The 27,755-nt window shown below is 41.3% G+C and overlaps 1 protein-coding gene across 1 annotated transcript in view; it reads right to left on the bottom strand.

Moving 5' to 3' along the window:
* Nucleotides 1-10,558: 10,558 nt before the first annotated feature.
* The window catches only part of BRINP2 (BMP/retinoic acid inducible neural specific 2), a 482,664-nt gene continuing 465,467 nt past the window's right edge, over nt 10,559-27,755 (bottom strand). The window contains exon 8 of the mRNA XM_075320160.1: nt 10,559-12,970. Coding sequence (XP_075176275.1) covers nt 11,851-12,970 — 1,120 coding nt within the window. The 3' untranslated portion in view covers nt 10,559-11,850. The remainder of the gene's footprint in view (nt 12,971-27,755) is intronic.

The following is a 27,755-nucleotide window of genomic DNA, read 5'->3' as shown; positions in this document are numbered from 1 at the left end:
CGTCGCTGTGACCGCCGAACAAGCCCTCCTTCAAGGGGGAGGTGCGTTCGGCGTCATAGTGACGTCACTGCGGCATCACTAAGCGGCCACCCAATAGCAGAGGAGGGGCGGAGATGAGCAGCCGGAACATGCCGCCCACCTCCTTCTTTCCTCATTGCCGGCGGCCGCAGGTAATGAGATGTTCGTTGTTCCTGCGGTGTCACACATAGCGATGTGTGCTGCTGCAGGAACGACGAACAACATCGTACTTGCAGCAGCAACGATATTAAGGAAATGAATGACGTGTCAACGAGCAAAGATTTTTCACGTTTTTGCGCTCGTTGATCGTCGGTCATTGGTTTTACACGCTGCGATGTCGCTAACAGCGCCGGATGTGCGTCACTAACGACGATATAGCATTAGTGATGTCGCAACATGTAAAGCCCCCTTAAAACTGCTGACTTGAGAGATGTCCAGAAGGCAGTCATTAACACACTCCACAAGGAGGGTAATCCACAAAAGGTCATTACTAAAGATGCAGGCTGTTCACAGAGTGTTGGATCCAAGTATATTAATGGACAGTTGAGTGGAAGGAAAAAGGTGCACAAGCAACCGGGATAACAATAACCTTGATAGGATTATTAAGAAAAAAATGTTAAAAAAATTGAGGGAGATTCACAAAGAGTGGACGCTGCTGGAGTCAGTGCTTCAAGAGCCACCACACACAGACGTATCCAGGACAGGGGCTACAACTGTCACATTCCTTGCATAAAGCCACTCATGACCAACAAATAATGCCAGAAGTGTCTTACCTGGGCAAAGGAGAAAAAGAACTGGACTGTTGCTCAGTGGTCTAAGGTGTTGTTTTCAGATGAAAGTAAATTTTGGATTCCATTTGGAAATTGCGGTCCTAGAATCTGGAGGAAGAGTGGATAGGCACTGACCTTTTGCGGCTTACCCTCCTTGTGGAATGTGTCAGTCACTGCCTTCTGGACATCTGTCAAGTCAGCAGTCTTCGCCATGATTGTGTAGCCTACTGAACCAGACTAAGGGACCATTTTAAATGCTTAGGAAGCCTTTGCAGGTGTTTTGTGGAAATAATTCTAATTTACTGAGATAATGACTTCTGGGTTTCATTGGCTGTAAGCCATAATCATCAACATTAACAGAAATAAACACTTGAATTAGATCCCTCTGTAATGACTATATAATATATGCGTTTCCCCTTTTTGTATTGAACTAATTAACTTTTTTCAGATATTCTAGATTATTGAGATCCACTTGTAGGTCAGCAGAATTTTTTTTTCAAATATAGAACAGTGAAATAGATGAAAATTTAATCCATAGCATTATTTAAAAAGTTCAGTTTTTTCCTCGTGTCCAAAAAAATTATACGGATGTCCGAGTAAGGCCTAATATTATTATTAATTCTTTATTATTACAGCGTCATTTATTCCATGGTGCTTTACAAGTGTAATATGGTGCTTAGTGTACGTCAGCCCCATTGGGGAATATAGTATAACATAGGTGGAAATCGGGTATATACCGCGCTGATACTCAATAGTGTATAAATATGATTCCTATATTGTTTATACAGGTCTACGCGTTTCAGAGACATCCATCTCCTTCCTCAGGACATCAAAGGAATAATATCATTGTATTGTTCATTTCATGTCCCGAGGAAGGAGACGGATGTCTCTGAAACGCGTAGACCTGTACGAACAATAAAGGAATCGTATTAATAGACTATTGAGTATCAGCGCGGTATATACCCGATTTCCACCTACGTTATACAATATACTCTATACCTCGGGGCTGTGGCTGATACCACTACTGAATGTGTTGCATAGGGGTTGTGACTTTCAAAACCTGAAAAGGTGAGTGTACCGTAATCCCTTTGTGGCTGATATCATTACTGGGTAAGACCTCTCTTCCACAGTAACATCTTCCATTGGAGAATGACATATCTATGAGAGCTAAGCATAGGACATGAATTCCTAGTATGTAAACTGGGCTTGGCATAATACAAATCTAATAAGTTTGTACATGCCAATGAAGGCCGAACTGAAGAACAAGATGAGGTCACATTTCCCAAATGGCGATTCTGATATAAATAGAAGTTATTATAGTAATCTCCGATGTTGGATTACCTTCTATAGCAAACTTTAAGTATTCACTAAACTACCTGCTACTATACAAAATGGAAAGTCATATCCTACACATTCCTTCCTTTTATTGGAAATAAAAGAGACTTTATCATAAAAAATAAGTTCTCTATAGCAAAGGTCATTCTAACTACAATTCAGTGTGTCTGCACTAAAGTGGTCACAGCTGGCCATGGCTTATATAATATGCTTTCAATTCACACAATGTATATGTGAAATAACCATTTTTTTGTATTATATCTAGTATAATACCATAGAATTTAAAGAAATAAAGCATTCCGAATTAGAACTTCTTATAAACGATCTTGGGAAAGTTTTATCCTCAGAGACATATTGTCCCATTGTCCCATTTCTTTACACCCTCAAGAATCCCTTTGTAGTACGAGTACATCAGTTTTGGCTCGTCATTATTTTATTATTTTTTCACGGCCTTCTCTCTTTGCCCATTGTGTTTGAAGTAATAACATTTTGAGCAAATTTCAATTTAATTTTATAATTTTAAATTTTAAACATTTAAATTTTTACATTTTAAATTTAAATTTTTACATTTTAAACAGTGCAAAAATGACTTGGCTAAAGGGTGCTTTACACAGCATGATAGCACCCGCCCACGTCGCTGTTTCGTCATGGGGGTGATCGCTGGCGTAGCGAACAATATCGCTACGGCAGCGTCACACGCACATACCTGCTTAGCGATGATGCTGGAGACACCGAACAATCTCTCCTTTAAGGGGGTGGTTTGTTCGGCGTCACAGCAGCGTCACTAAGCGGCCGCCCAACAGCAGAGGAGGGGCGGAGATGAGTGGCCATACCATGCCGCCCACCACCTTCCTTCCTCTTTGCCAGTGGACGCAGGTAAGGAGATGTTCGTCATTCCTGCAGTGTCACACAGCGATGTGTGATGCCGCAAGAACGACGAACAACCAGCGGCATGCACCACCAACGATATTATTAAAAGGAGTGACGAGTCAACGATCAACGATTTTTGATGTTTTTGCGATCGTTGATTGTCGTTCCTTTTAGTCACACACGATATCGATAACGGCGCTGGATGTGCATCAGTAACGACGTGACCCCGACGATATATTGTTAGCGATATCGTTGTGTGTAAAGTACCCTTTAGAGCAGTAGAGGAATGGAAGGTTCTTAGAAGATGTTGTCATTTTAAGGGTATGTGAACCTCAAGTTGTTTTGCAAGATTTGTCAGAGCAGAACTGGAGAGAACCTCCAAGTTTTTAAGGAGTTTTGAATGTGTGGGGAGGATGTCGAGAGTTTCCGCTTAATTTCTTCTACAAATTCTTTTCGAAAAACTCTGTTCGCGCATACCCAATATACATTTTTACAGAATTTTGAATTATTAGATGGTGTTTGGAATTTGAGACTCCATCCATCAGAGGGGAGCAACAGAGGTGTCTTCTGGAACTGTAGAATCCAACATAGTCCGGTATGACATCGGCAGCATATTAATTCACTATAAATGATACAGTAATACTTTATTCTTGCTGTGGTGGAGGTTCAGGGAAATTGGGAAGTTCTTAATAAGTTCAAAGAGGACTTGTCAGGTTCTCCAAGAAATCAAACTAAAAACTTTGTATACATCCCTGATCCCGGATTCTGGGATGATTTTCTACTATATCCCTGCATTGCGGAGATATTCATATACAGTTAGGTCCAGAAATATTTGGACAGTGACACAATTTTCGCGAGTTGGGCTCTGCATGCCACCACATTGGATTTGAAATGAAACCTCTACAACAGAATTCAAGTGCAGATTGTAACGTTTAATTTGAAGGTTTGAACAAAAATATCTGATAGAAATTGTAGGAATTGTACACATTTCTTTACAAACACTCCACATTTTAGGAGGTCAAAAGTAATTGGACAAATAAACCAAACCCAAACAAAATATTTTTATTTTCAATATTTTGTTGCGAATCCTTTGGAGGCAATCACTGCCTTAAGTCTGGAACCCATGGACATGACCAAACGCTGGGTTTCCTCCTTCTTAATGCTTTGCCAGGCCTTTACAGCCGCAGCCTTCAGGTCTTGCTTGTTTGTGGGTCTTTCCGTCTTAAGTCTGGATTTGAGCAAGTGAAATGCATGCTCAATTGGGTTAAGATCTGGTGATTGACTTGGCCATTGCAGAATGTTCCACTTTTTTGCACTCATGAACTCCTGGGTAGCTTTGGCTGTATGCTTGGGGTCATTGTCCATCTGTACTATGAAGCGCCGTCCGATCAACTTTGCGGCATTTGGCTGAATCTGGGCTGAAAGTATATCCCGGTACACTTCAGAATTCATCCGGCTACTCTTGTCTGCTGTTATGTCATCAATAAACACAAGTGACCCAGTGCCATTGAAAGCCATGCATGGCCATGCCATCACGTTGCCTCCACCATGTTTTACAGAGGATGTGGTGTGCCTTGGATCATGTGCTGTTCCCTTTCTTCTCCAAACTTTTTTCTTCCCATCATTCTGGTACAGGTTGATCTTGGTCTCATCTGTCCATAGAATACTTTTCCAGAACTGAGCTGGCTTCATGAGGTGTTTTTCAGCAAATTTAACTCTGGCCTGTCTATTTTTGGAATTGATGAATGGTTTGCATCTAGATGTGAACCTTTTGTATTTACTTTCATGGAGTCTTCTCTTTACTGTTGACTTAGAGACAGATACACCTACTTCACTGAGAGTGTTCTGGACTTCAGTTGATATTGTGAACGGGTTCTTCTTCACCAAAGAAAGTATGCGGCGATCATCCACCACTGTTGTCATCCGTGGACGCCCAGGCCTTTTTGAGTTCCCAAGCTCACCAGTCAATTCCTTTTTTCTCAGAATGTACCCGACTGTTGATTTTGCTACTCCAAGCATGTCTGCTATCTCTCTGATGGATTTTTTCTTTTTTTTCAGCCTCAGGATGTTCTGCTTCACCTCAATTGAGAGTTCCTTAGACCGCATGTTGTCTGGTCACAGCAACAGCTTCCAAATGCAAAACCAAACACCTGTAATCAACCCCAGACCTTTTAACTACTTAATTGATTACAGGTTAACGAGGGAGACACCTTCAGAGTTAATTGCAGCCCTTAGAGTCCCTTGTCCAATTACTTTTGGTCCCTTGAAAAAGAGGAGGCTATGCATTACAGAGCTATGATTCCTAAACCCTTTCTCCGATTTAGATGTGAAAACTCTCATATTGCAGCTGGGAGTGTGCACTTTCAGCCCATATTATATATATAATTGTATTTCTGAACATGTTTTTGTAAACAGCTAAAATAACAAAACTTGTGTCACTGTCCAAATATTTCTGGACCTAACTGTATGTTGCCTTTGCAGTGTAGTATGTGAAATCTCCACTTGCAGATCAACTAGGCTTTACTTTAGAGTCTTCCGGGGTATTGTGTGTTCCCTTCACAGCTCGGCAGCAGATCTAGCAGTCTCAAAAAGTGTGATTGGCATTGTCTGGAAGGGAGGTAAAGGCATATGAAACACCCAGTTGAACTACAAGCAGAGATTTGACAAACTGGGCTTGAATAGCAACAAATGTGAATATCTCTGCAATGGAGTAGCGCCACGCAAAACAAAAAAGAGAGGAAAAATCAAGGGTCATCAGGGAGTTTTGCAAGATATTTCACTCAAATTTTTTTTAGAAAGTCACAGGTCCTCTTTAATGAGCCCCTAATAGCAAAAATAGAACTGCCCCTTAACAAGATGTCACTTACCATAATTACGTAACTTTTTTACATGTGATTTTTATGATTAAGATGTTTGTCTGGCTCCTGAGACTCTCGATTTCTGAGACATACTTCATTCTTCCCAGTCTCAGTCTTTTAAACCCAGTGAGTGTGGTCCTTAATGGAGATGAATGGACCTGTGGAAGTTTGGGTTCTGCGGGTCCAGCTGAACTTTATTAAAGTTCAGTTCTGAACCCGGCCTTGACCTGAACTTCATTTAGTCACTGATTGGCAGTTTGGGTCTCTGCCCATATGCAGCCAGGCATAAACAGATCCGGGGGAGAGTGGGCGAGTTTTATCAATTTTTTTGGTGTACACTACATCCGAACACGCTGTTGTTACCCTCCATGTGAGCCGATCAAACACTACAAGCGTCTCGCACAGGGCTGAGCACAGAGCATGGCTGAGCACAGAGCATACCCGAGCACAGCGATGCTCGCATGAGTGGTTTGCATGTGTAAAGTACCCGAACTCTGTTCTCTTTTGAAAAGTCTGTGTTTGCTCATCTCTACTCTTTAACTCTTCTCTATGGAAGTCTTTTGTTGACTTCACCAAGTTGTCTAAAAAGACCAGATTTACATACCCGGAAGAGGAGTCTATATCTCAGGAATGGAGAGACACAAGATCAAAAGAAAAACAACTCTGGATTCAGGAGAAAAATTACATTTACACCAAGTAAATTAATACATATATGTGGTGACATGTTCCCTTTAGAGTAAAAATGCAAGTTTTTGTCTAAGATAGGCCTGATTAGACATTGGTTTGGCAAGAGAAGGGGTTAGGGTTCAACCACCTCTGTGTATAAATATGCTGAGTGTAATGTTGTAAAAAAAATACACATTGCCTTCGCACCAATGTTAATCAATGAGTCGGTGCTGATCTGTGAGATTTTCCTCATCTGGCATCTGGCTGAGGAAAGAAATTGCAGCATGCTATGTGTGTGGTTGTGTAAAATGGCCAAGACTCACCAACGCAAGTCAATGGGTGCGAAAGACAAAACAGACGGCACATGGACTATGCATATGCAGTCTGATTGTGACAGATAAATTACGATTAAGTACAGTAGCATAGAACACTGTAAATGGTTCTGTAAATGGTGGAATAATAGTTGCTGAGAACAAATAATGCATTGCATTCGGATGGCATGCACATGTCATATGGATCCTATGTGAAAAAAAAAACCAAAAAAACACTCGCAATGTACTTGCATGACGTAATGAATACCAAATGGTTTTCACTCGCCCTTTTTCTGGATGAAAATTGGTGCTATTTTTTACACGCAGATTTGGGCAAACCCTTTGACAGGCTATTTAACACTAGAACTACTGGACTCGTGACACCTATATAGAAATACATGGTGCAAAGTAGTCAAAATTACTACCTCAGTAGTTCTAGTGTTAAGAAAGGATTGGAAGAGGCCTCATTGGTTACTCAATTCTTGTCTTCATCCCACTACCTCCTTGGGGACTGGTTCCTTATCTTGTGGTATAATCAGAACTGTTCATAAATAGTCCTGGTGGAACATTTGGAAAGAAGAAATCCAATTTTTATAGTGTGTAAATTCAGTATAATTTTGCTGCCATCTGTCGTAGATACACGTAAAAGTTTTTAGTGGTAAAGTCTTATTTTGGATATGCTATAACTGATGACTGATAAAGAAGAGGATCTATCAGGAAGACAGTCCCCTTTAACAACCAATAGAAATACCCTTTAACTATTCCAAAGTGTAAAAAATGTTATTTTCTTATTGACTTACCTTTTGAAAAGCCCAGAAAATTATGGCATCAAGCGAGACAACTCGAATATTTGGCGTTCTTGCACATCTTTTTCCAATTGCTAAAATTTTGATTTTCAGATGTGAATTAGGTTATATGTGTAATAGGAACAGCTCTAGAGAGGGTTACCAAGAATAAGCCTGGCCCAAGCTACTCCGTATCCCAGATCACAGGATTTACCCTGGCCTTCACCCTTTATCTCCTATTCAGGGATCTGGACTTAACAGGGACCTCCGGGTTGGAGCCAAGGACATAGCTGCTGTTCAGGTGGTGTGAGCTGGAAAGAAGAATGGTACTGTAGCCGAGTCAGAACCAGAAGCTCAATTCAGGAACAAAATCTCAAGGCAGAAGATTAGTAAAAAAAAAAAAAAAGCTGTGGTCAGGAATCTTGACAGGAAGCCATAAAGAAGATACTGAGCCTCTCAAGGAGCAAGTCAAACTATAACTGGCAGTGGACAGCAAGACTTCAGGATCTTAAATAGCCAGCAGCCCCACCCCAAAAAAACATCAATTACCGTAACTCTATATTTCCCTTTATGAATGGGACTACATGTCCCAGAGAAGACAAAGCTACAACTGTCGCACCACGTCACTGGCGATGAGAGTTCGGCGCCACCTGGCGACAGATGCAGGAAGGGCAGGCACTGATACCGATGTCACCATAAGAACTTTTGATTCCTAAGTGCTGGAATACTAATTTGATTTTGGATCAACTTTGGTAATGATGCCATTTTTATTTTTTCAATTTTTTTTTAATTTGTAAAAAAAAAAAAAGTTAATAGCACACGATGAATTTCTTCCATAACCTATTTTCTTCAATATGCATATTTTCAGAAAACAAATATTAATATATTGAGGCACCCTATGTATAAACAGATGGTTAATCTAATGTACCTCTTCATGTCAAAACTTGTTCAGCTCCTAAATGGCTAAATTTGTAGTAAAGCAACAGATGCTCCGATGCCCACCTGAGCTATAGGTCACCTCTACTGTCTAACCAAACACACAAGAACCAGATGTAAATAAGGTGGCCTTCAGAAAATAATGGTGGTCATTTATAAAAGCCAGGATATAGCAGAGATAAAACAGATGGAATTTTTTTTTACTGAACTTTAATTATTTTCTTTCCTGTAAAGGACACATAAAAATGTCAGGCAGGGTCTATGTGGCATCTATGTTTCTTTTTAAAGGTCTTTCGTGTCTGTCTTACACATGTGGGAGTTCGATCGGGCTGAGGGCAGAGAAAGTCGATTTTAGAGTGGCTGTCAACATTGGGAAGAATTTCTCAGACTTCTGTAAAAACCAAGTTTGCTCCATATACTAAAGATGTAAAAGCTATAACTAGGTATTTTGTGTAGTGTGACGCCCACCGGACCTCTTCTCATGATGTCATTTGTGTACCGTACATAATGGCAATGCGAGGTCTACTAATCAAAAGAGGCACAAGTAATAGGAGGTTAGCAATGCTCATGTTTGGGGGCCACTGACAACCAACATGGTAGATAGACCAGGGTCCTCCAAATCTTTAGGTTCAACTCAAGTCAGATTGGTGGGATCTTGACACCTCCACTGTCTAGCTGATTGAAGGGTCCGGTACAGCTCTGTACATTGCATAGTGGCTGTGAACAATTCTGTAAGTTGTCTCCATAACATGGAAGCAAAGGAGAGAGAGCTTGCAGTGCCATTCATGGCCACTGAACAGTGTCATGTGGAGGTGTTAATCGGACGAGTGCCAATTTGATAGTAATAACCAATAGTGATGAGCGAATAGTAACTATTCGTGTTCGGATTATTTGTAACGAATCCCACAGTTCTATTCTAGTATTCATCATGAATAACGAATCTAATCCAAGTCAGTGGGGAACCCGAGCATTTTTCTTGCTGTGACAAATACTGGAATAGTACTCAGTGTTCGGTAAGCCTTATCCAAACACGAATAGTTACTATTTGTCCATCTCTTATGAGCAATACTAATTAAAAGTCATCAATTTTAAAGCCCAGGGAAAGGAAAACTCCCTTAAGGAATTCAGTGCTGTCCTATGCAGGCTTTCATGTGTCCCATTAATTTCTGCATAAAGTTTTTGTCAATGTGGGGTGAGGGGCTGTCAAGCTCATTACGGTCTTACTTTTACGGTTTCTTGGCGTTTAGTACTCTTTCCATCCATAGACACTTTTCATAATACATAATTCCTTGGTAAGGTAAGGAGTAATGTAAGGATTTTTCTTTTGATTGACCTCTCCAGAGCAAAGGTGCATTTACACTGAAAAATTCCCATGCATTAGTGTTCTTAAGAACACTCGGATCACAATAATCTTTCAGTGTAAACAGGCTACCAATCGCCTGATAAATGAGCAAAACTCTTGTCCATCAGATGTTATGATCTTTTGGGCAGTACAAAAGATCATCATTCTCGGCATTGCATTGGCTTGTGTTCATGACATTCGCACTGTCGGGAAGAATCGCAGCCAAGGTGCCCTTATCGGTCTATTACAGATCCCTCAGTGTGCATCATTTATTTTGATCTTCCTGTGTAAACAGGCTATTAGACACCCGCCAATGAATAACAGTTTACCAATCGGTGGTCATTGGAGTAGGTCTGTGGAAATGGATCCTTAATTAATCCTGAATAATCTTTTAGTTGGCACCATTCAAGGCTACTGTATATATGGTTGAAATAAATCCATCTTAGCAAATTAGGCTACTCTTGTGTCGACAACACTTCTCAATATAATATAAACTGTATGTTCATAAATCATTAGACACTCTGGTGTGTAGAAATATAGACCTTCTTAAGAAAAAATGACTACAACTATGGATTAAAAAATGCACCAAGAACTTCCCTAAATGCCCTAATTCATTAATGACTAGTAGCGAGTGGGAAATGTCAATTGGACAACATAAAGGCCTACAAAGCTTCCTTTTCTTTATTGAGCCCTGTTTGAGATACAAATATTTGAAAACACATGGCCACAGGTAGCTTATAAATCACCTTATGGCACATTCAAACAAAAAAAGGACTTTACGTGCCGAATGGCTTAGAAAATAACCAATAATCTTTTGTCATGCTCAACAGTGCATAATTAGTTCAACCTGCGTCCATTGATAGAATGTATTTACTATATGCCAATACTGGCTTCTCTTGACCATATTTTCTCTTTTCTAGGCTTCAGACACTTATTTTTAACATAGGCTGTATTCTTGAGAGTCACTCAATGGGCCTCTGTTCCACCGGTACAAATCTGCATTCATTACCAGGTCTACATACAAATTAAATATCACTAAATTGCTTCGGGGACTACAATGCTCCCTTCTTGTGTTGTCTTAAGCCCATACACACGATAAGACCTGGATATTCATAATCACACACTAAACCTTGTGTCCACACAGACACGCTCAGATTGTGTACTTATTCAAAACATCAACACACAATGGTCACTGAAAAGTCTTATATTTTCTTGTGCTTTTTTTGTCAGTTTTTGCAAATTTATGACCTTTATAATGAATGACTAGGCTCCATTAACCCCCTTTTGTACCAGACGAAGCACACTCTTGTAAATGTCACTGGTGACAGTAATAAGGCTTTTTAGGAGATAGTTGTACTGTTAGGTTACACTAACAGTAAGGTATATATGTACCCAGAATTTTTACTTTCTTTCTGAGTAGGTCATATACATTTACATTTGACACTTTTCGAAAATAAAAAAATCCTTATACTACATTTTTTGTGTTCTTTTTATGTGATTTTTTATGTTTGGGCCATCTTGATAAACTGTAAATCCATAAGTGGTCTTCGATATCCATAGACGTAGGGGAATCAAGATGTTTTTCATTTGTTGGTCCATCGGAATATGGCTTTGGCTGTGATATTCTCTAGAGTTTTGTCATCTTGGTGAACTATCACAGCTTGCCCTACTGAGCTCCACACACCAGAATTCATCAAGCCACTGGACATCATTCAATTTGTAGTTTTCACTAGGGTCGTAGTTGAATATTTTTTCTTGACTTCCTTTTTTTTTTTTTTTTACAGTTAACAATTTGTAGTAACTTTTTTTTTACTTTTTCAAAATAACATGAGATGGCAGACCCAGAGAATACAGATGTGGTTTCCAGAATTGACTTCTCAAAAGGAAGACATTGTCCATACGGTAACTTGATGGGCCATATATATCGAAGGAGCAAAAAAAAAAATCCAAGTGGAACCTTTAGCTGCAAAGCTTTGTTGTCTCATATGTAGAGCCATTGGGAAGTTGAGGGCTGAATAAAGCAAGTTGGGCTTGTATTCTTCCCACCTCGTTGCTGCTCATCTTCAGCCGATGTCGCAGCAGGCAGCTAAATAGATCCAATTTACGGGCACCTGGAGGTGATAAGAAATTCACTCGCTTCCTCAGCTCTTGCATTTCAAGCAATGCTATTTCTCTGGACCCAGGTTGGTCAATTTGCTGCGCTAAGCCCCTGATGGCTTCTGGGTCAAAGGGTACACTGTAACCAAAGGCATGAAGACCATCAATACGAACATACTCAGGATCTTCTAATTTATCATCCAAAGTCTGTCTGTCAGTCCATTCTGCTGAATCCTCCTCTCCTTCTTCTTCTTCTTCCAAAGGATTGCTTCTCATGTAAAAGTGAACGGTTTCAAAAAATGACCGCCAGCGGTGGCCTAGTATCAAAGTCCAATTCTGGCAACGGTCTCCTCCCTCCATGTCCCAAGTTTTCTCCCAACTTGGATAACCTTGCTCTCCTGCAGGCAGCAACCAGCTTTCTGAGTGGCTCCCTCCAAATGGATTCACATAAACGGTTACTTGGGGGTCTCTTGTGCCATTTCCGGCAAGACAGAGACGCATTGACAGTCCTAGAAGTAGATGCAGCTGCCTGGGCCAGTGTTTGTTGCTTTTGCAGGTCAGGAGCATACGCTTCCTGCCACCCATTTGAAACCACATGCCAAGCCGCAAATCTCCAGATATAAAGAAAGCTGGAGCTCTTAAGCGACCATCCCGTTTAAGAAGCAAGTATTTCACTTCTAAGTCCTGCAAAGTGCCTTCTGTCCCAAGGTAAGGTTCTGAGGACTCAGGCACTGAAGGCACACACAGGCCTTGAGCTATTAATGTGTATCCAGGGTTGCAACTGGCACACTGGGCAGGGTGAATTGTTGAGCAGAGGGAACACAAGGGTCCAGGTCCTTGGATGCATGGAATGTTTTCCTGGCAGTTGGGATGCTGGAGAGTACAGGTACAGCTATGAGACGCCTCCAAAAACGTGCCAGGGACAAGAGATGCACTGCAGTAGACAAGGGACTGGATGTGGTGCCACCAATAAGAAACCGATCTGGAAAAAAAAACAAAAAGAAAAAAAGTATGTTAATGATATGAAACCAAAAAAACTAAATTATATTATTATTATTTGCGAAGATTGTTTTAAGGTAGCCTGTCAGCTGATTCATGATGCCCAAACATTAATCAGACCCATGCTGTGCGATTGCAGCAATGGATAGTTTTCTTTGAAACGTTCCAGCGTTTTAGAGAGCCAGACAAGACCAACGCCAGAGACACAGTGCAGAGGGAACCACCCTATTCTCATTAGCACAAGGAAGTACAAGAAGCAATTGGAGGAAACTTAAAGGAAGGAGATTCAGATTAGACATTAGGAAAAACTTTCTGACAGTGAGGGCGGTCAGGGAGTGAAACAGGTTACCACAGGAGGCAGTGAGGGCTGTCAGAGAGTGGAACAGGCCACCACAGGAGGCAGTGAGGGCAGTCCAAGAGTGGAACAGGCTACTACGGGATGTAGTGAGCTCTCCATCAATGGAAATCTTCAAGCAGAAGCTGGATAAACATATAGCTGGGATGATTTAGGAAAGCCTGTACTCACAGGGGGGTTGGACCCGATGGCCCTGGAGGTCCCTTCCAACTCTACCATTCTATGATTCGATGCTTCTCCCAGCACCACTTCAGTTGATTGACAGGTCCCTCCCATATTAAGACACCTGTCAATACCCAGTGGAAAGAGCTTGCCGAATCTTCTCACTATAATTTTTTTCTGAAATGCTGAATCGTTTCATACAAAAATGGCTCCAATAGTTCAGCCAGGCCCTGATACATGCTGCCCTTGAAGGTCACTTCAAATATAGCAAGATCATTGGCACTTATAGAGGTTAGATGTCTGGCAACCAAAAGGCACCTAATTGCTTCAATTCAAGATTTCTTCTATTTTAATTTTTTTTCTTAATTTGCTTTGATTTTTTACAATTACCATGTCTGTATCTTATCAGTAGTCATCTCATTATCATTTCTAGCAGGATTACAAAGAAAGCAAACATGTGTATATGTAGATAACAGAAGAACACACTATTGGCAAGAGGTTATGGTTACAGTTCTGAATATGTTGTGCTAGGGTCCGTGGGTGTGAAGCATACTCAGGAACTGAGCCGAATCCACATATGGCACACTCCGGCAGTCTACCATTGCATCTGTGTTACACAGCCGGCATCAACCTTTAAGAAAAGTGACCCGGCGTTAGTGCCAATTACATCTATTTAATTATTTAGATACTGCTATCATTCAGTGACTGACATTCAAACGGAGCAACCAAGACATGATTGCAGGGTGCCGAAGGGTTACAAAGGAAGTCAGGGGTCTGCTCAAGGTTCCCATGGCTGCTATCTTGGTACTCTTGGAAAAGCGGGCTACAGAATACTCTTATAGGTGTCCATCATTTACACTATATATTTCTATATCTTGACTTTTTCTTGCTACGATCCTTCCTTGTTTATGAACATTTTAATATTTTCAGTATTAATAAAATTAAAACTATTTTATACCACTCTTTTGTGTATCAGGTTTCTAGATTTTTACTGTTACTGGATAGGACCACCTTTGCCAGTACTACCTATTTTGCTACCAAAACATAAAAGTAATTAATCTGTAAAATGAACACCGAAAAGAGGAAAAAAAGGCAGAATTACTACTTTTAATCGCTGATAATATCAAAATAGGAGGACAAGGAGTATACATGCCAGAATTTGTTTTTTTAAGAATATAGTTTTTATTTATATATCAAATACATATAATAAAATATATGTGGTAATATGTAGATAAATAGCATAAGGTGCAATAGTGACAAAATATATCCATACACTATGAAAATATGAGGATTATAAGCAGGGTATATGATAAATAAAAAAAAGACCTCCCACAATAAGCTATTAGAGATCCAAGTGGCCCAAGATAGAACAGTTCCCTCAGTGGTGCTGAGGCAAAAGTATTGTTTAAAATATTACATACCAATTTAATGACTAGAAGGGCTACAGGAAAACTGAATTGCTGCTGTCAGGTACCCGACGCGCGTTTCGCCGATCTGGCATGTAACTTTCTCAAAGGGTTATTGTACAATAGCACCATCTACAAATGACCACATACGTGTGCCCGATATATTTGTGTAGAATTTGTTCCATCATTCCAGTCTGACCCCTTACACCACACTATGCAGTGGTCATTCATATGCTGAAACTAATTCTGTCTGGATATTGGATTTAGTATCTGTTATTTTGCCTTCCATTTTCTTTACTAATTATTATATGTACTTGGTATATAAATAACTATACCTATATATAATAAAATAGCTATTTTCTTAAAAAAAATTCTGGCATGTATACTCCTTGTCCTACCATTGTCATATGTTGCTTCGGAGTAGTTGTGCACACTCATCGGGTCATCATTGTATGTTACCCTGGGGCATATTTTGTTTATTATTCTTGGTTTATTTAATTTAATATTTTTAAATCGCTGCAGCAATTAAATTGTGGAATGAAAAAAACATACAAAATAAATATGATAGTGTAAAAACAAAAAAAAATCTAGGAGTGAAAGAGTTAAGCTCGAAAATCATAACCAGAAGAGAAGTGAACCATTTCAATGATTTTATAATGCACTGGCATTATCAAAATATTAATTTCAGAATTTAATACATATATGTGTCTGGAATTATACACATGTCTTGGCTTATCAGATTTTGAGCCTCGGGGCCTGTAATTAAAGAGAAATGATGTTAGACCAGGCGCTTACGCTTTGAGACCAGATGCTTGTGTCCACTTTTCTCCGAACTCGTACAGAGAGCTTTATTCATGAAAGTTGTCGAGAAAAGACATACGCCGCTCGCCAAAAGTGGATTTATGTGTTTACGCCAGTAATTAAAGTAGCTATGCCTCTTTAAAGGTCAGTTTTGAGATAAATATAGCAGCCTGGCTAATTAAATATAACAATGTTAACAGGAAAGGTTGCATTTCATTTAATTTCTTTGCAAATAAGGTGCATATTCCGTTTTTCAAAGCTGTCTCAAATGGAAAGGTTGAAAAGCATTTAGATTGTAAAGCTTAAAAAAAGTCATAAATTATAGTGCCTGGTCCCTAGTGGCTTCTAAAAGGTGGCATGTAATATATCAATGAAATCTAAATATTACAATTCATAGGACGATGAATCACAGAGCCACTTTATTGTTTATAATGTTAGAAGTATTACGAAAGGTCGGCAACACTTCTGTAGAGAGTCCGTGCCTGAGGAAAGGACAGTATTCCTATCACATCACAACCAACCTCAACAGAGAGAGGCAAACACCTTAATTTATACTCAAGAGTGTACTTATTTGGATCCGCTATATAAAGAACAAATATTGTCCAATGTTTAGACTACTCGCGCCATGCCTGACCGTGTTAGACTAGTCTTTGTGTTCAGCGCTCATGTTCTACCTTGGAAAATAAAACACTAATTGGGTCAAAATGTGGAACAAAATCTGTTCTTCAAATTGTGACCCTCGAGGAAGCCCACACAAAACGCGCGTAGGGGTTGCAATAGTACCACCTGTCAACAGGGTATATCATGGGTAAAGGCCCTGTCACACACAGAGATAAATCTGCGGCAGATCTGTGGTTGCAGGGAAATTGTGGACAATCAGTGCCAGCTTTGTGGCTGTGTACAAATGGAACAATATGTCCATGATTTCACTGTAACCACAGATCTGCCAAAGATTTATCTCTGTGTGTGACAGGGCCTTAAGTGCTTTGATGGAACTGTGCTCTATTGACTGTTTATAGGAATGCTTTACTTTTAACTATACACATACAGCACAGTGTCTATGCACATCCCATTGGAAAGATTGTTTCATCTCCCCCTTAGTATTTTTTAACTTATGGTACTATAATTAGTTTGTTTTCTGCACCATGCACTTTGATTTTTTTATGTACTGTTTGTCTTCTGTGCATATATGTTAATATAATTTGTATCATTTTTTTAAATTTTACTTTGTGATTTATTGGCTCCAACTCTGTATAGGTGTAAAATATGCCTGTAATTGCAGCAACCAGAGCTTGCTCTGATCACTGCAGGTTAAAAGGACTCTGTGAGCCAGCACTAAGCACTGGTACATCATGTTGCCGCCAAACACTTAACTGGATCTTCACATATTCTTGTTTTCCATCTATTTCTGGATTTCTTGGGCTCTACGAGGCCAGAGCTATCAAAGAGAGGGAAGGCTGGAGATAGACAGAAAATAAGTAGGTGAGAAGGTGTATTTAACCCCTTCACAACCAAGGATGTACTGTATGTCCTTGTTCGTATTCCTGACTTTGATGCAAACTTAAGAGCTGAGCTCACATCTTTCTCTGTACATGTCAGCTAATCTGATCATTAGATATGTGAAGCTAACGGGCGCAGGTGGATCGGAGTTCCACCCATGCCTGTTAACTACTTAGATCGTGTTGTCACACATTGACAGTGGAGGGGTTGTGGGGGCATCACACTAAGTGAGAGCTGTGGGAACATCATAATGATGGGCCATCATACTATGTCAACAGCTGTGAGGGCCATGGTACCCTGTGTTGGGGGATGTGAAATAGGGGCCATCACACTGAGTGGGAGCCATGATACTATATGTGTGGTAACTATAGTAATATAACTCTGTGGGGAGGCTCTTTAGGGACATCATGATGTGGGGATATACTTTTTTGTTGGCACTATGGGGGTATCATATTGTACATGAGAGGACTGTTGGATGAAATTCTGGGAAGAGGATTTGCTGAGGGGATATCATACTCTGTGTGCGTGGGTGGGGGCATTTTTGGAAGTATCATAGTCTACAATGGCCATGAAAGGATATTGTGGATAACAACACTAAGGGGCATAAGGGTTTTAAAAGGGGCATAATTACTGTGTACATGTCCCAATACCTGTCCCCTCCACTTTTTATAAAAGTTGAGATGTGACCCTGCAAAATATTTCCTGGGGGGGGCGGGGCAAATAGAACTTTTTATTTGGGGCCCTATGATTTCTATGTATGCCTCTGGAGACAGGTAAAAGCGGGGTGAGTATATATATATTTTGTGTTATATGCTGTATGTATTTATATATTTTTTAAAAATGTGTTCCTCCTATACTCAGGGTTCAGCAGAGACCTCAAAGCATAAAATACACAATCGATCCACAACCAGTAATGCAAAACAAATTTGTTGGCCTAACTCGAGCAAATCCGCATAATTCAAACTTATGTAGATCGACTAAGTAATATTTGGTCATATCATCAAGTGACCTATTATACCAAGCAACTATATAGCAAAGAGATATTCAGGAGTAGGTATTATTTTTCCATTAACATCGCCACCTTTGCTTATAGACTGTGTATGGTATTGCAGTTCAGCCTCAAACGTAAAGTGCAATAGAATATGCTGGAGTAATAGAAATAAAAAAAATATTCTTCTTCTTAGTCTTCTTTTTCTTATTTTTTTTTATTATTATTATTATTATGGTTATCAATATTTATTATTATTATTATTATTATTAAGAAATATTGATAACCATAATAAGAATTATGGCTATCAATATTTAATCTTTTTATTTTTAGTCTTATTCTTAATATTATTATTATTATTAATAATAATAAGACTAATAATAACAAGATTAAATATTGATAACCATAATTATTATGGTTATCAATATTTATTATGGTTATTAATATTTATTAATATTATTATCATTTTTATTATTATTGAAAATAATAATAATAATAATAATAATAATAATAATAATATTGATAACCATAATAATAATTATGGTTATCAATATTTAATCTTATTATTAGTCAGTCTTAATAATAATAAATAATAATAATAATAATTTTATTACACAAGTGAAAGCTGCAATGTCAACTTTTTTTTTTCTAATCTATAGAATCTAATTTTATGATTTACAATTAATCATTAGAAAAGTCTGCATTTTATTCGAGGAAAACATTTTTATTTCCGCATTTTGTAATTTTCCATATAGCTGTGCCAGCTCTTATTCTACTGACCTTACATGTTTAGCTTTTATTCTACTCTGTGTTTTCAGATTTTATTTCTTCTTCCGTGCCTTTATGGGTCTGTTCATTCCATTTTAAGCCTGATATTCTTTCTCCAATCTCCCAGGCTCAGTATCCATGAAAATACTAATAAAAAAGTAATATTTCTCAGACAGCTTTAAAGGGCATAAATTCGCCTCTTTTATCTTGTGCCACAGAACGCATGGAATTAGTGACCTCACTGGTGTCAGCATTTTCCACAAAAGCTCAGAGTTAAACATTCTAAGCTCAAAATCAACCCATGACTTTTACTGACACTGGAAAGATGACAGCAACAAATAGACAGGGACTTAGTTGTATTATCCACAGTAACAGAGATTTAGCTGCAAAAAATGTGCTGCTGTATCTTTTTCTAAAGAGCCATTAAAGTGTGAAACAGCCATCTTTTGATAAAGCCGCATATATATTCAAAATGATCCTCTCATATCAGTATTATCCTGACATGGAAACTTAAATGTTGGGATCAGAGAAGTTATTTCTGTTAGAGGTCGACCACTCAACTTTTCAATAGTACTAGATAGTCACAGTCACTCAACTTTTCTCCTACATAGATAGTCACCATGGGTCAATAAGACTTCTGAACTAGTTCACTTGTGTGTAAAGATTTTTGCAGACCATGTATTATGACTGTGTGGGATCTGTCAGTTGTACAAAATCATTATATGTCATCCTATATATATAATATACAGGGGCCCAACTGTACCTCTGAATGTGTTATGGAACATTGATCATCTTAGTCCCAACAGAATGATGTTACCTCTGGCAGCGACACTATTGGTATGAGTCAGTCTTCTGCACAAAATGGTCTGCATGATCAAAAATGGTTATTTTTGGATCAATTTTTAAAAGTCCTTCCTCCCCCTGTAATAATAGAGACAGGGAGATGAAGGACAGGCAGCAGACAGGGGTGGGAATAGCTAGCAAAACCCGACCCACCTATTAGATATTCTGCAGCACCTATCAAACAGATAACAGTGCATTTCACAAACTTTACTAGCCTGTATTTCAGAAACTATACATCCGATCTCACAACTAAAGGTATGTATAGAATCAGCATCATAGCGCCAGTATAGCAGTTTATTTTATATTTTTAAAAAAGCTTGAAAGGAGTTGGCTACAGACCAAGGAGACCTCAGAGCATTAGATATGTCTTTTCATGGAAATTGGAGGCATTACAGTGTTGTGTTTCATGGTGTACCGATTTGCTACTAATCAAATTTTGTGGAAAAAATTGTCAAACTTGATTGATTCAATTTTCAAAAGATTCGACGTTCTCTAATAATATCAACTACAGAATGGCATGGATTAACGTTGTCCATGCATCATGGCCACACATTGGATCATGCCAAGAGTTTATATGACTGCTAGAGTTAATAAATCTCAAGGCACAGAAATAGAGAATCCAACAGAGGAAGAAGTCCAAGGTCCATACTACTGGCAGAAACTGAATAGCAAAATTAATGGAGCTCTTTTATCCTCTCATGATCCACTCGTCATCATAAATGCACTTAGCACGCAATCACCTCCTGTGTCTTGAATCACTTATATGTGGCTCTAAGAGAAGCAATTGAGGTAAATCAGATGAAAGGCATCAAAAATCCGACAAACTGTTTTGAAGATCTTGCCCAGTGATGGTATGATGTTTCATTATAGGCTTTAATGATTGCAATTTCGCATTTATATATAGGATCGGATACTTTAAATGCTAGGAAAGAATGAGCAACATCCAATAATTTATTTATCAACTTTTCTAAAAGAATTTCCCTGATGAAACAAATTTTTACGAACCCAAAGTTATTGGATCATTATTACCCCCCTTCACCCCTGGGGTAATTTTCTATTTTTCATTTTTGTTTTTTGTGCCCCTTCTCCCGAAAGCCATAACTTTTTTATTTTTCCGTCAACCTTGCCATATCAGGTCTTGTTTTTTGCGGGACGAGTTGTACTTTTAAGTGAAACTATAATTTTTACCACATGGTGTACTGGAAGATGGCAAACAATTCCAAGTGCGTAAAATGGCAAAAAACGTGCGATTGCACGATTGTTTTGGGGGTATTTTATTCAGTGTTCACTATATGGTAAAACCGATGCATGAGTGTGATGTCTCAGGTCGGTATGAGTTCGTAGATTCCAAAAATGTATAGGTTTACTTTTATCTAAGGGGTTAAAAAAATTCAGACGTTTGTCCAAAAAAAGTGGTGCACTTTTTGTGCCATTTTCTGCAGCCCTTAGCGTTCTCATTTTTCGGGATATGGGCCTCAGACATGGCTTATTTTTTGCGTCTCGAGCTGATGTTTTTAGCATTACTATTTTTGTACAGATGCTATGTTTTGATCGCCTGTTACTGCATTTTGTGCAAATTTTGCAATGACCAAAGAACGTAATTTTGGAGTTTGGAATCTTTTTGCCGCTACGCTGTTTTCCAATTCGATTTATTGACTTTATATTTTGATAGATTGGGCTTTCTGAACATGCCAGTGATTACCCTTTTGTGATGGTGGAATATGGGGGGGTTGTGTATAATTTTGTGTAGGTTCGTATAGTAGGCGTGGTGCTCTGTCCATTCTATATATTCCTTGCGTGTACATTGTCCTGAATGCAGGTTCATCACCCACTGCCGAGCTTTTGTCCCTAGGTCTGCAGGAGGGGGTTTGGGATCCACCTAAACTCTCTGCTTACCTGGGGGATTTTTCATTCTGGCTGAGAAAGACAAGAGAGAATGAGTTAAGGCCCCATTGCACCTAACGATATATCACCGGGGTCACGGATTCCATGACGCACATCCGGCATCGTTAGCGACGTCGTTGCGTGTGACAACAACGAACGACCGTTAACGATGGAAAATACTCACCTTATCATCCATTGTTGACACGTCGTTCCTTTTAAAAAAATCATTGATTGCTGTGCATGCAGGTTGTTCGTCGATCCCGAGGCAGCACAAATCGCTACGTGTGACGCCTCGGGAGCGACAAACTACAGTTTACCTGCGGCCGCCGGCAATGAGGAAGGAAGGAGGTGGGTGGGATGTTACGTCCCGCTCATCTGTGCCCCTCCGCTTCTATTGGGAGGCCGTTTAGGGACGCCGCTGTCACGCCGAACGAACCGCCCCCTTAGAAAGGACGCGTTTGGCGGACACAGCGACATCGCTAGGCAAGTAAGTAGGTGTGACGGCTCCTAACGATTTTGTGCGCCACGGGCAGCGATTCGCTCGTGACGCACAAACGATGGGGGCGGGTGCCTTCACCAGCGATATCGCTAGCAATATTGCTGCGTGTAACACCCCCTTAAGATTGATCCTCTGAGGGAGAAGCTGACACGCAAGAGAGACTGTGAGAAACCCCAATTTCCCTGGAAAAGGACTGCTGGAGGATTGTGACTCATTTCTGGGACATTTATGCCATTACTGGACTATTTTACCCTCTGTGTGGTGGATTATTTTATGGCCCATCTGATTTTGCTTGGAATAAATGTTTTTTTGATTTTGCACTTATCTCTCGCTCTGTTGATTGTGTGATACTGGAGAAGGACCCCATGACACCCTTTATAATTTAGGACATATCGGTACATCCTCGGTCGTGAAGGGTTTACACAATTGGCTGCTATGGGGTACTTAGAGAGAGGTAGCCTAGTTTTGACTGATCCGATCACTTCTGCTACAGAGCAGCATTACTTCCTTGAGAGGAATGGCAGGGTTTAGCAAACAAGGAGCCAAAGTATTAAAACGAGGATCAAGGAAAGCAGGCGAAACGGGAAACAAGCAGCCGCCCCTTATGTCTTCATTGGACAAATCTTGCATTTCCATTTAGGCCTCTCCTTTTTTTTTTATAGGCATCACGACGAGGATTAATAAAAATGTCCTCAAATCTCACCAAAATTGACTGAGTTTGCGAGAAAGTTGGCAATAAGAAATGCAGGAGGAGAACCTGTAATATCCATATATTAGTGCGTGCCCCCAAATCACGTCCACAACACATTTATTAAAAAAAAAATAAAAAAAATAAATAAAAAAATAAATATAAAGTAGACAACCCCTTTAAAGCATATTTGTGCCTTATATATACGTTATTTGCTGTATGAACTTCACTTTATCTAAAAAGCTGTGCTGAAGTAATACAATTATAGTGACTAAACAGTTAAGTTTACGATATATACTGTTACCGTGATATGTGCCTGTTACTGGTGATTATTGATTTCACATCCAGGCTGATTCATGAATCTCCCAGCCGAGGACACCATCGTGTTTACGATACCATTAAGGTATGTGGTCCTAAGGCATGGCAAGGAGCACCATGTAATGAGGCTGTGAGCCGTAAATTAACCCTTTAGGTATCCACAAAAGTTATATCTTTGACCGTTTTATACGCTGAGATCAATGTTAGTTTCTAATACATTGGCTCGGGATTATTTCTTACTTTTTTTATTCTCTGTTGCAGAAAAGTTTAAAAAAAATGCAAGCAAGATAGGAAAATTTCACAGATTATACAGTATATTATGGCGCTACTCATGGCGCATACAGACTATAGGCCGCTTCACACGCTGAGATATCGTGACCGATATCGCTAGCGTGCGTACCCGACCCCCATCGGTTGTGCGACACGGGAAAAACGCTGCCCGTAGCGCACAACATCGCGCGGACCCGTCACACTACTTACCTGCCTAGCGATGTTGCTGTGACCGGCGAACCGCCTCCTTTCTAAGGGGGTGGTTCGTTCAGCGTCACAGCGACGTCACAGCAGCGTCACCGAACCGCCGCCCAATAGAAGCGGAGTGGCGGAGATGAGCGGGACGTAACATCCCTCCCACCTGCTTCCTTCCTCATTGCGGGCGGCCGCCGGTAAGGTGAGGTTCATCGTTCCTGCGGTGTCACACATAGCGATGTGTGCTGCTACGGGAACAACAAACTACTTCGTACACCGAGCAGCAGTGATATTCGAGAATAGAGGGGCATGTCACCGATGAGCGATTTTGACCGTTTTTGCGACGATTCAAAATCGCTCATGCGGGTCACAAATTCCATGACCCCAACAAGATCGCTTGAGCGATGTAGCAGCGTGTAAAGCGGCCTTATGTCCTGTATTCAGTGTCAGACTGGTATGTCAAGGATCACTCATAACATTGACTTTGAGGGCCTAATGTTCAGCTACATGCATACTGTATATTACATTTCCCTTATTTACAGATTTACTGTCATGCTAGGTACAGGGAAGTACCAAGAGCACAACAAAAGACAAGGGAAGAGAAACCCTGTGTCTAGGGAAAGGGAAGATGGTGACCCATGACTGAACCTAGTGATGGTCCCTGGGGTCCCTCACCACCCCAGATAGGTTCTGCATCAATGCGCCGAGCTAGATACCTGACCCTAGGTATCCCAGTGCTGGGCCCTAAATAGAAAACAGATGGGATGAGCTCTTTATGAACACCACTAAACAACTATAGAAGACACAAGGGGGCACACAGGGAAAAAAGCATGAACTACTTATCTACAACTCAGGTAGGAGTACAACAACGATACCACAGAGGAGTACAAGCCACCTGCTTGCAACCTCAGTTTGAAAGAACTGAAAATATCAACAGCACAGTCCAAGGAAGGAAGAGCTATATAAGCGCCAATACTGATAATCAGCAGCTGGGTGGAAGTTGAGCTCCTGCTGGTTCCAAAAGGTAGAGAGGTTAATCCAGCCAGAAAACTACCTATACCAATGAATACCGACAGCAGGAACAATGGACAGTCAGGGAGCATTTTACGCAGCCAAACATTGTGACCTTCTACGGCCACAAACCACATGACTGTCTGTCACTCGTGACACACTTGTGACACTTACCTGTGCTTCTATATAATAATACACTGGGCAGTTTGGTAAGTGGGTGATCATGAGTAAGCGGAAACTTCTCTAAACACGTAGGTCAGCGATGCTTATGTTTTTTTAATGGTTGAAATAAAAAAAATGTTTTTAATATAAGAAGTCCGGAATGCCATTATATACTACTACTGCAGGAGCTGGATTTTTTTCTTCTTCTCTTGAAGTGCACCATACAGGAACGGAGACCCTAGTTTACAAGGTCTACATTAAAGGGCCTGGCTGCATCCTGTATAAAAATATAATGTGCAGAAAAATGTATATAAAATATATATATATATATGCGGTATTGGTAAATATTTTGGCCAAAATACACAAGCTCACAACCCAAACGTCAAGGGTCCTCATGACCAGCTGAGGGAGGATTCTCCGGTCATGATGTCTGTGTAACCAAACCCCCTTATCCTCTAAAATTAAACACACGGACTGCATGCGACTTGGTTCAAATGGCCACAGCAGCCTTTTTATTGCCTATTGTTTTACAGACTAGTACCTTAGGGACGCCGTCCAACGGGCGACCCAAAACAACCACATAACGGTAACAATAGACAATAACATTTACAATACCCCCCGGGGTAGGCCCAGTCCACTACTACTACTCCCCCTGTCCCCGGCCGCAACACACCGACCCAGAGACGAGGTGCCAATCACCCACGGATTGACCCCCACACTTTGGCAGAACCCCGTGCCTGCCACATCCCGGAAACCGAGAGCCACCATACCAAGACAATGACTCCCGGTCCAGCCACCAATCACTTCCAAACCTCTGGACCAGACCTACCCCCACCGCTACTGTGACAAAAGGTATCCCAATTACCCAAAAACATCTCCCACATGACAACACAAAGGGAGGGTGGGCGGGGATCGTTCGGCGTCCGGAAACAGAAGAGGAGGTAACTCCTTCCTCTCCCAGCTAACCCTTTCCCTGCTCCTCCTCTTCCTCCCCGGCTAAAACCATCCCCCAAAGCCATATTAGGCATATACCACTGTCCCTATTAACCCATCACTCCCTACCTCCCCCTTGGTCATGTCGCCCCTCCCCCCAAGTGGGTCCGTGGCTTTCTTGACCAGCTGAGGGAGGATTCTCCGGTCATGATGTCTGTGTAACCAAACCCCCTTATCCTCTAAAATTAAACACACGGACTGCATGCGACTTGGTTCAAATGGCCACAGCAGCCTTTTTATTGCCTATTGTTTTACAGACTAGTACCTTAGGGACGCCGTCCAACGGGCGACCCAAAACAACCACATAACGGTAACAATAGACAATAACATTTACAATACCCCCCGGGGTAGGCCCAGTCCACTACTACTACTCCCCCTGTCCCCGGCCGCAACACACCGACCCAGAGACGAGGTGCCAATCACCCACGGATTGACCCCCACACTTTGGCAGAACCCCGTGCCTGCCACATCCCGGAAACCGAGAGCCACCATACCAAGACAATGACTCCCGGTCCAGCCACCAATCACTTCCAAACCTCTGGACCAGACCTACCCCCACCGCCACAGGACAGACCACGTGACACCTTACGTGGCCTGGACCCGCCACACACCAAAAGCACGCTCCACACCATCCTGCAGACCCAACGCCCATAAATCCAGACCGACCTCGTTGAGGTGCACACCATCACCCCTCCGAAATCGCCAATCAGCCGGCTCCAAATCCCTGTGCCGTACCACAATCCCACCATTCCTGGTCACAAACCTAGCCACTACCCTATTCACCTGGGCCCTGGCCTTATTAACCTTCTCCACCGACCGAGCCCCTCTCCATGCCAACCTGGTCACTATGTCAGACCATACGACCAGCAAACCAGGATACCGCTTCCACAACTGCAGTAAATCAATCTTTATGTCTCGGATCAAATCCCGCGACGCCCTGGCACCAAGATCATTACCCCCCACATGCAATACCAGCACATCCGGGGGCCGCTCAACTTTACAATGGAAACGAAATTCCGGGACCACCCTGCCCCACTCCATGCCCCGAACTCCGATCCATCGAACAGTCGCCTGCACACGATCCAAACCCAGCTGTCGACCATTCGGGCGGACCTCCGCCCGACGGGCACCCCAAAATACGAAGGAGTGCCCCAAGATCCAGATCAGGCACTTCCCTATAACAAATAAAACAAAACGAAAATATCAAAACCAATAACAGCACAACCACCAACACATCAAAAAACACCCCTTTCCTCAAACCTTCCGCACGTAACCAAAGTCCCATGATGCTACAACAACTGCGGTCTCACATACCGCCGAAAACAAGAAGATTCCCATCTACCAATACGCTTTACCACCTCATCTCCAAGCCCCCAACGGGCTGCCTCCGTTGCTGCACCAATTCGGAATGAATGCGACCCGAATTCCTCCGGGCGCTCCCCCGCGTTACGTAGACTTAGCCGCAGCACCGCCACAAACTGAAACCTCGACAAAAACGACCCATTCAAATGCCGCAACAACGGGCCAGGTAAGCCTCCCCTCACGGCCATAAATCTCTCGACTAAACGCACAGGGCACAATTCCTCTCCTGGAACCGCATATAACACCACCAATCTACCACGGCCCAGCTGATCCATTTTTGACCGGCGAATCCGGCACTCCACCTGACTACTGCTCACTTGCACGTCCTCAAACATCAAACCACCACCCGTCACCCTGGACGGGCTCACCAGCTCGCCTATCCGGAACGCCCCATAAAAAGCGAGACCGAAAGCCGTTGTAAATAGAACCGTCTCGTACACAGACTCACAAATGCCGCTCAGGCCACCCACCATCCGTCTCAACAAACCAAACGATACAGGGCGCCTCTTGTCCCTCTCCCGTACGCCACGGCGAAAGCCCCGCAAAGCCTGACGAACCCGAAA

This window comes from Anomaloglossus baeobatrachus, chromosome 8 (assembly GCF_048569485.1).
Source record: "Anomaloglossus baeobatrachus isolate aAnoBae1 chromosome 8, aAnoBae1.hap1, whole genome shotgun sequence".
Taxonomy (NCBI): Eukaryota; Metazoa; Chordata; class Amphibia; order Anura; family Aromobatidae; genus Anomaloglossus; species Anomaloglossus baeobatrachus.
Note: the sequence above shows the minus strand (reverse complement) of the source record. Positions and strands in the feature narration are given on the sequence as shown.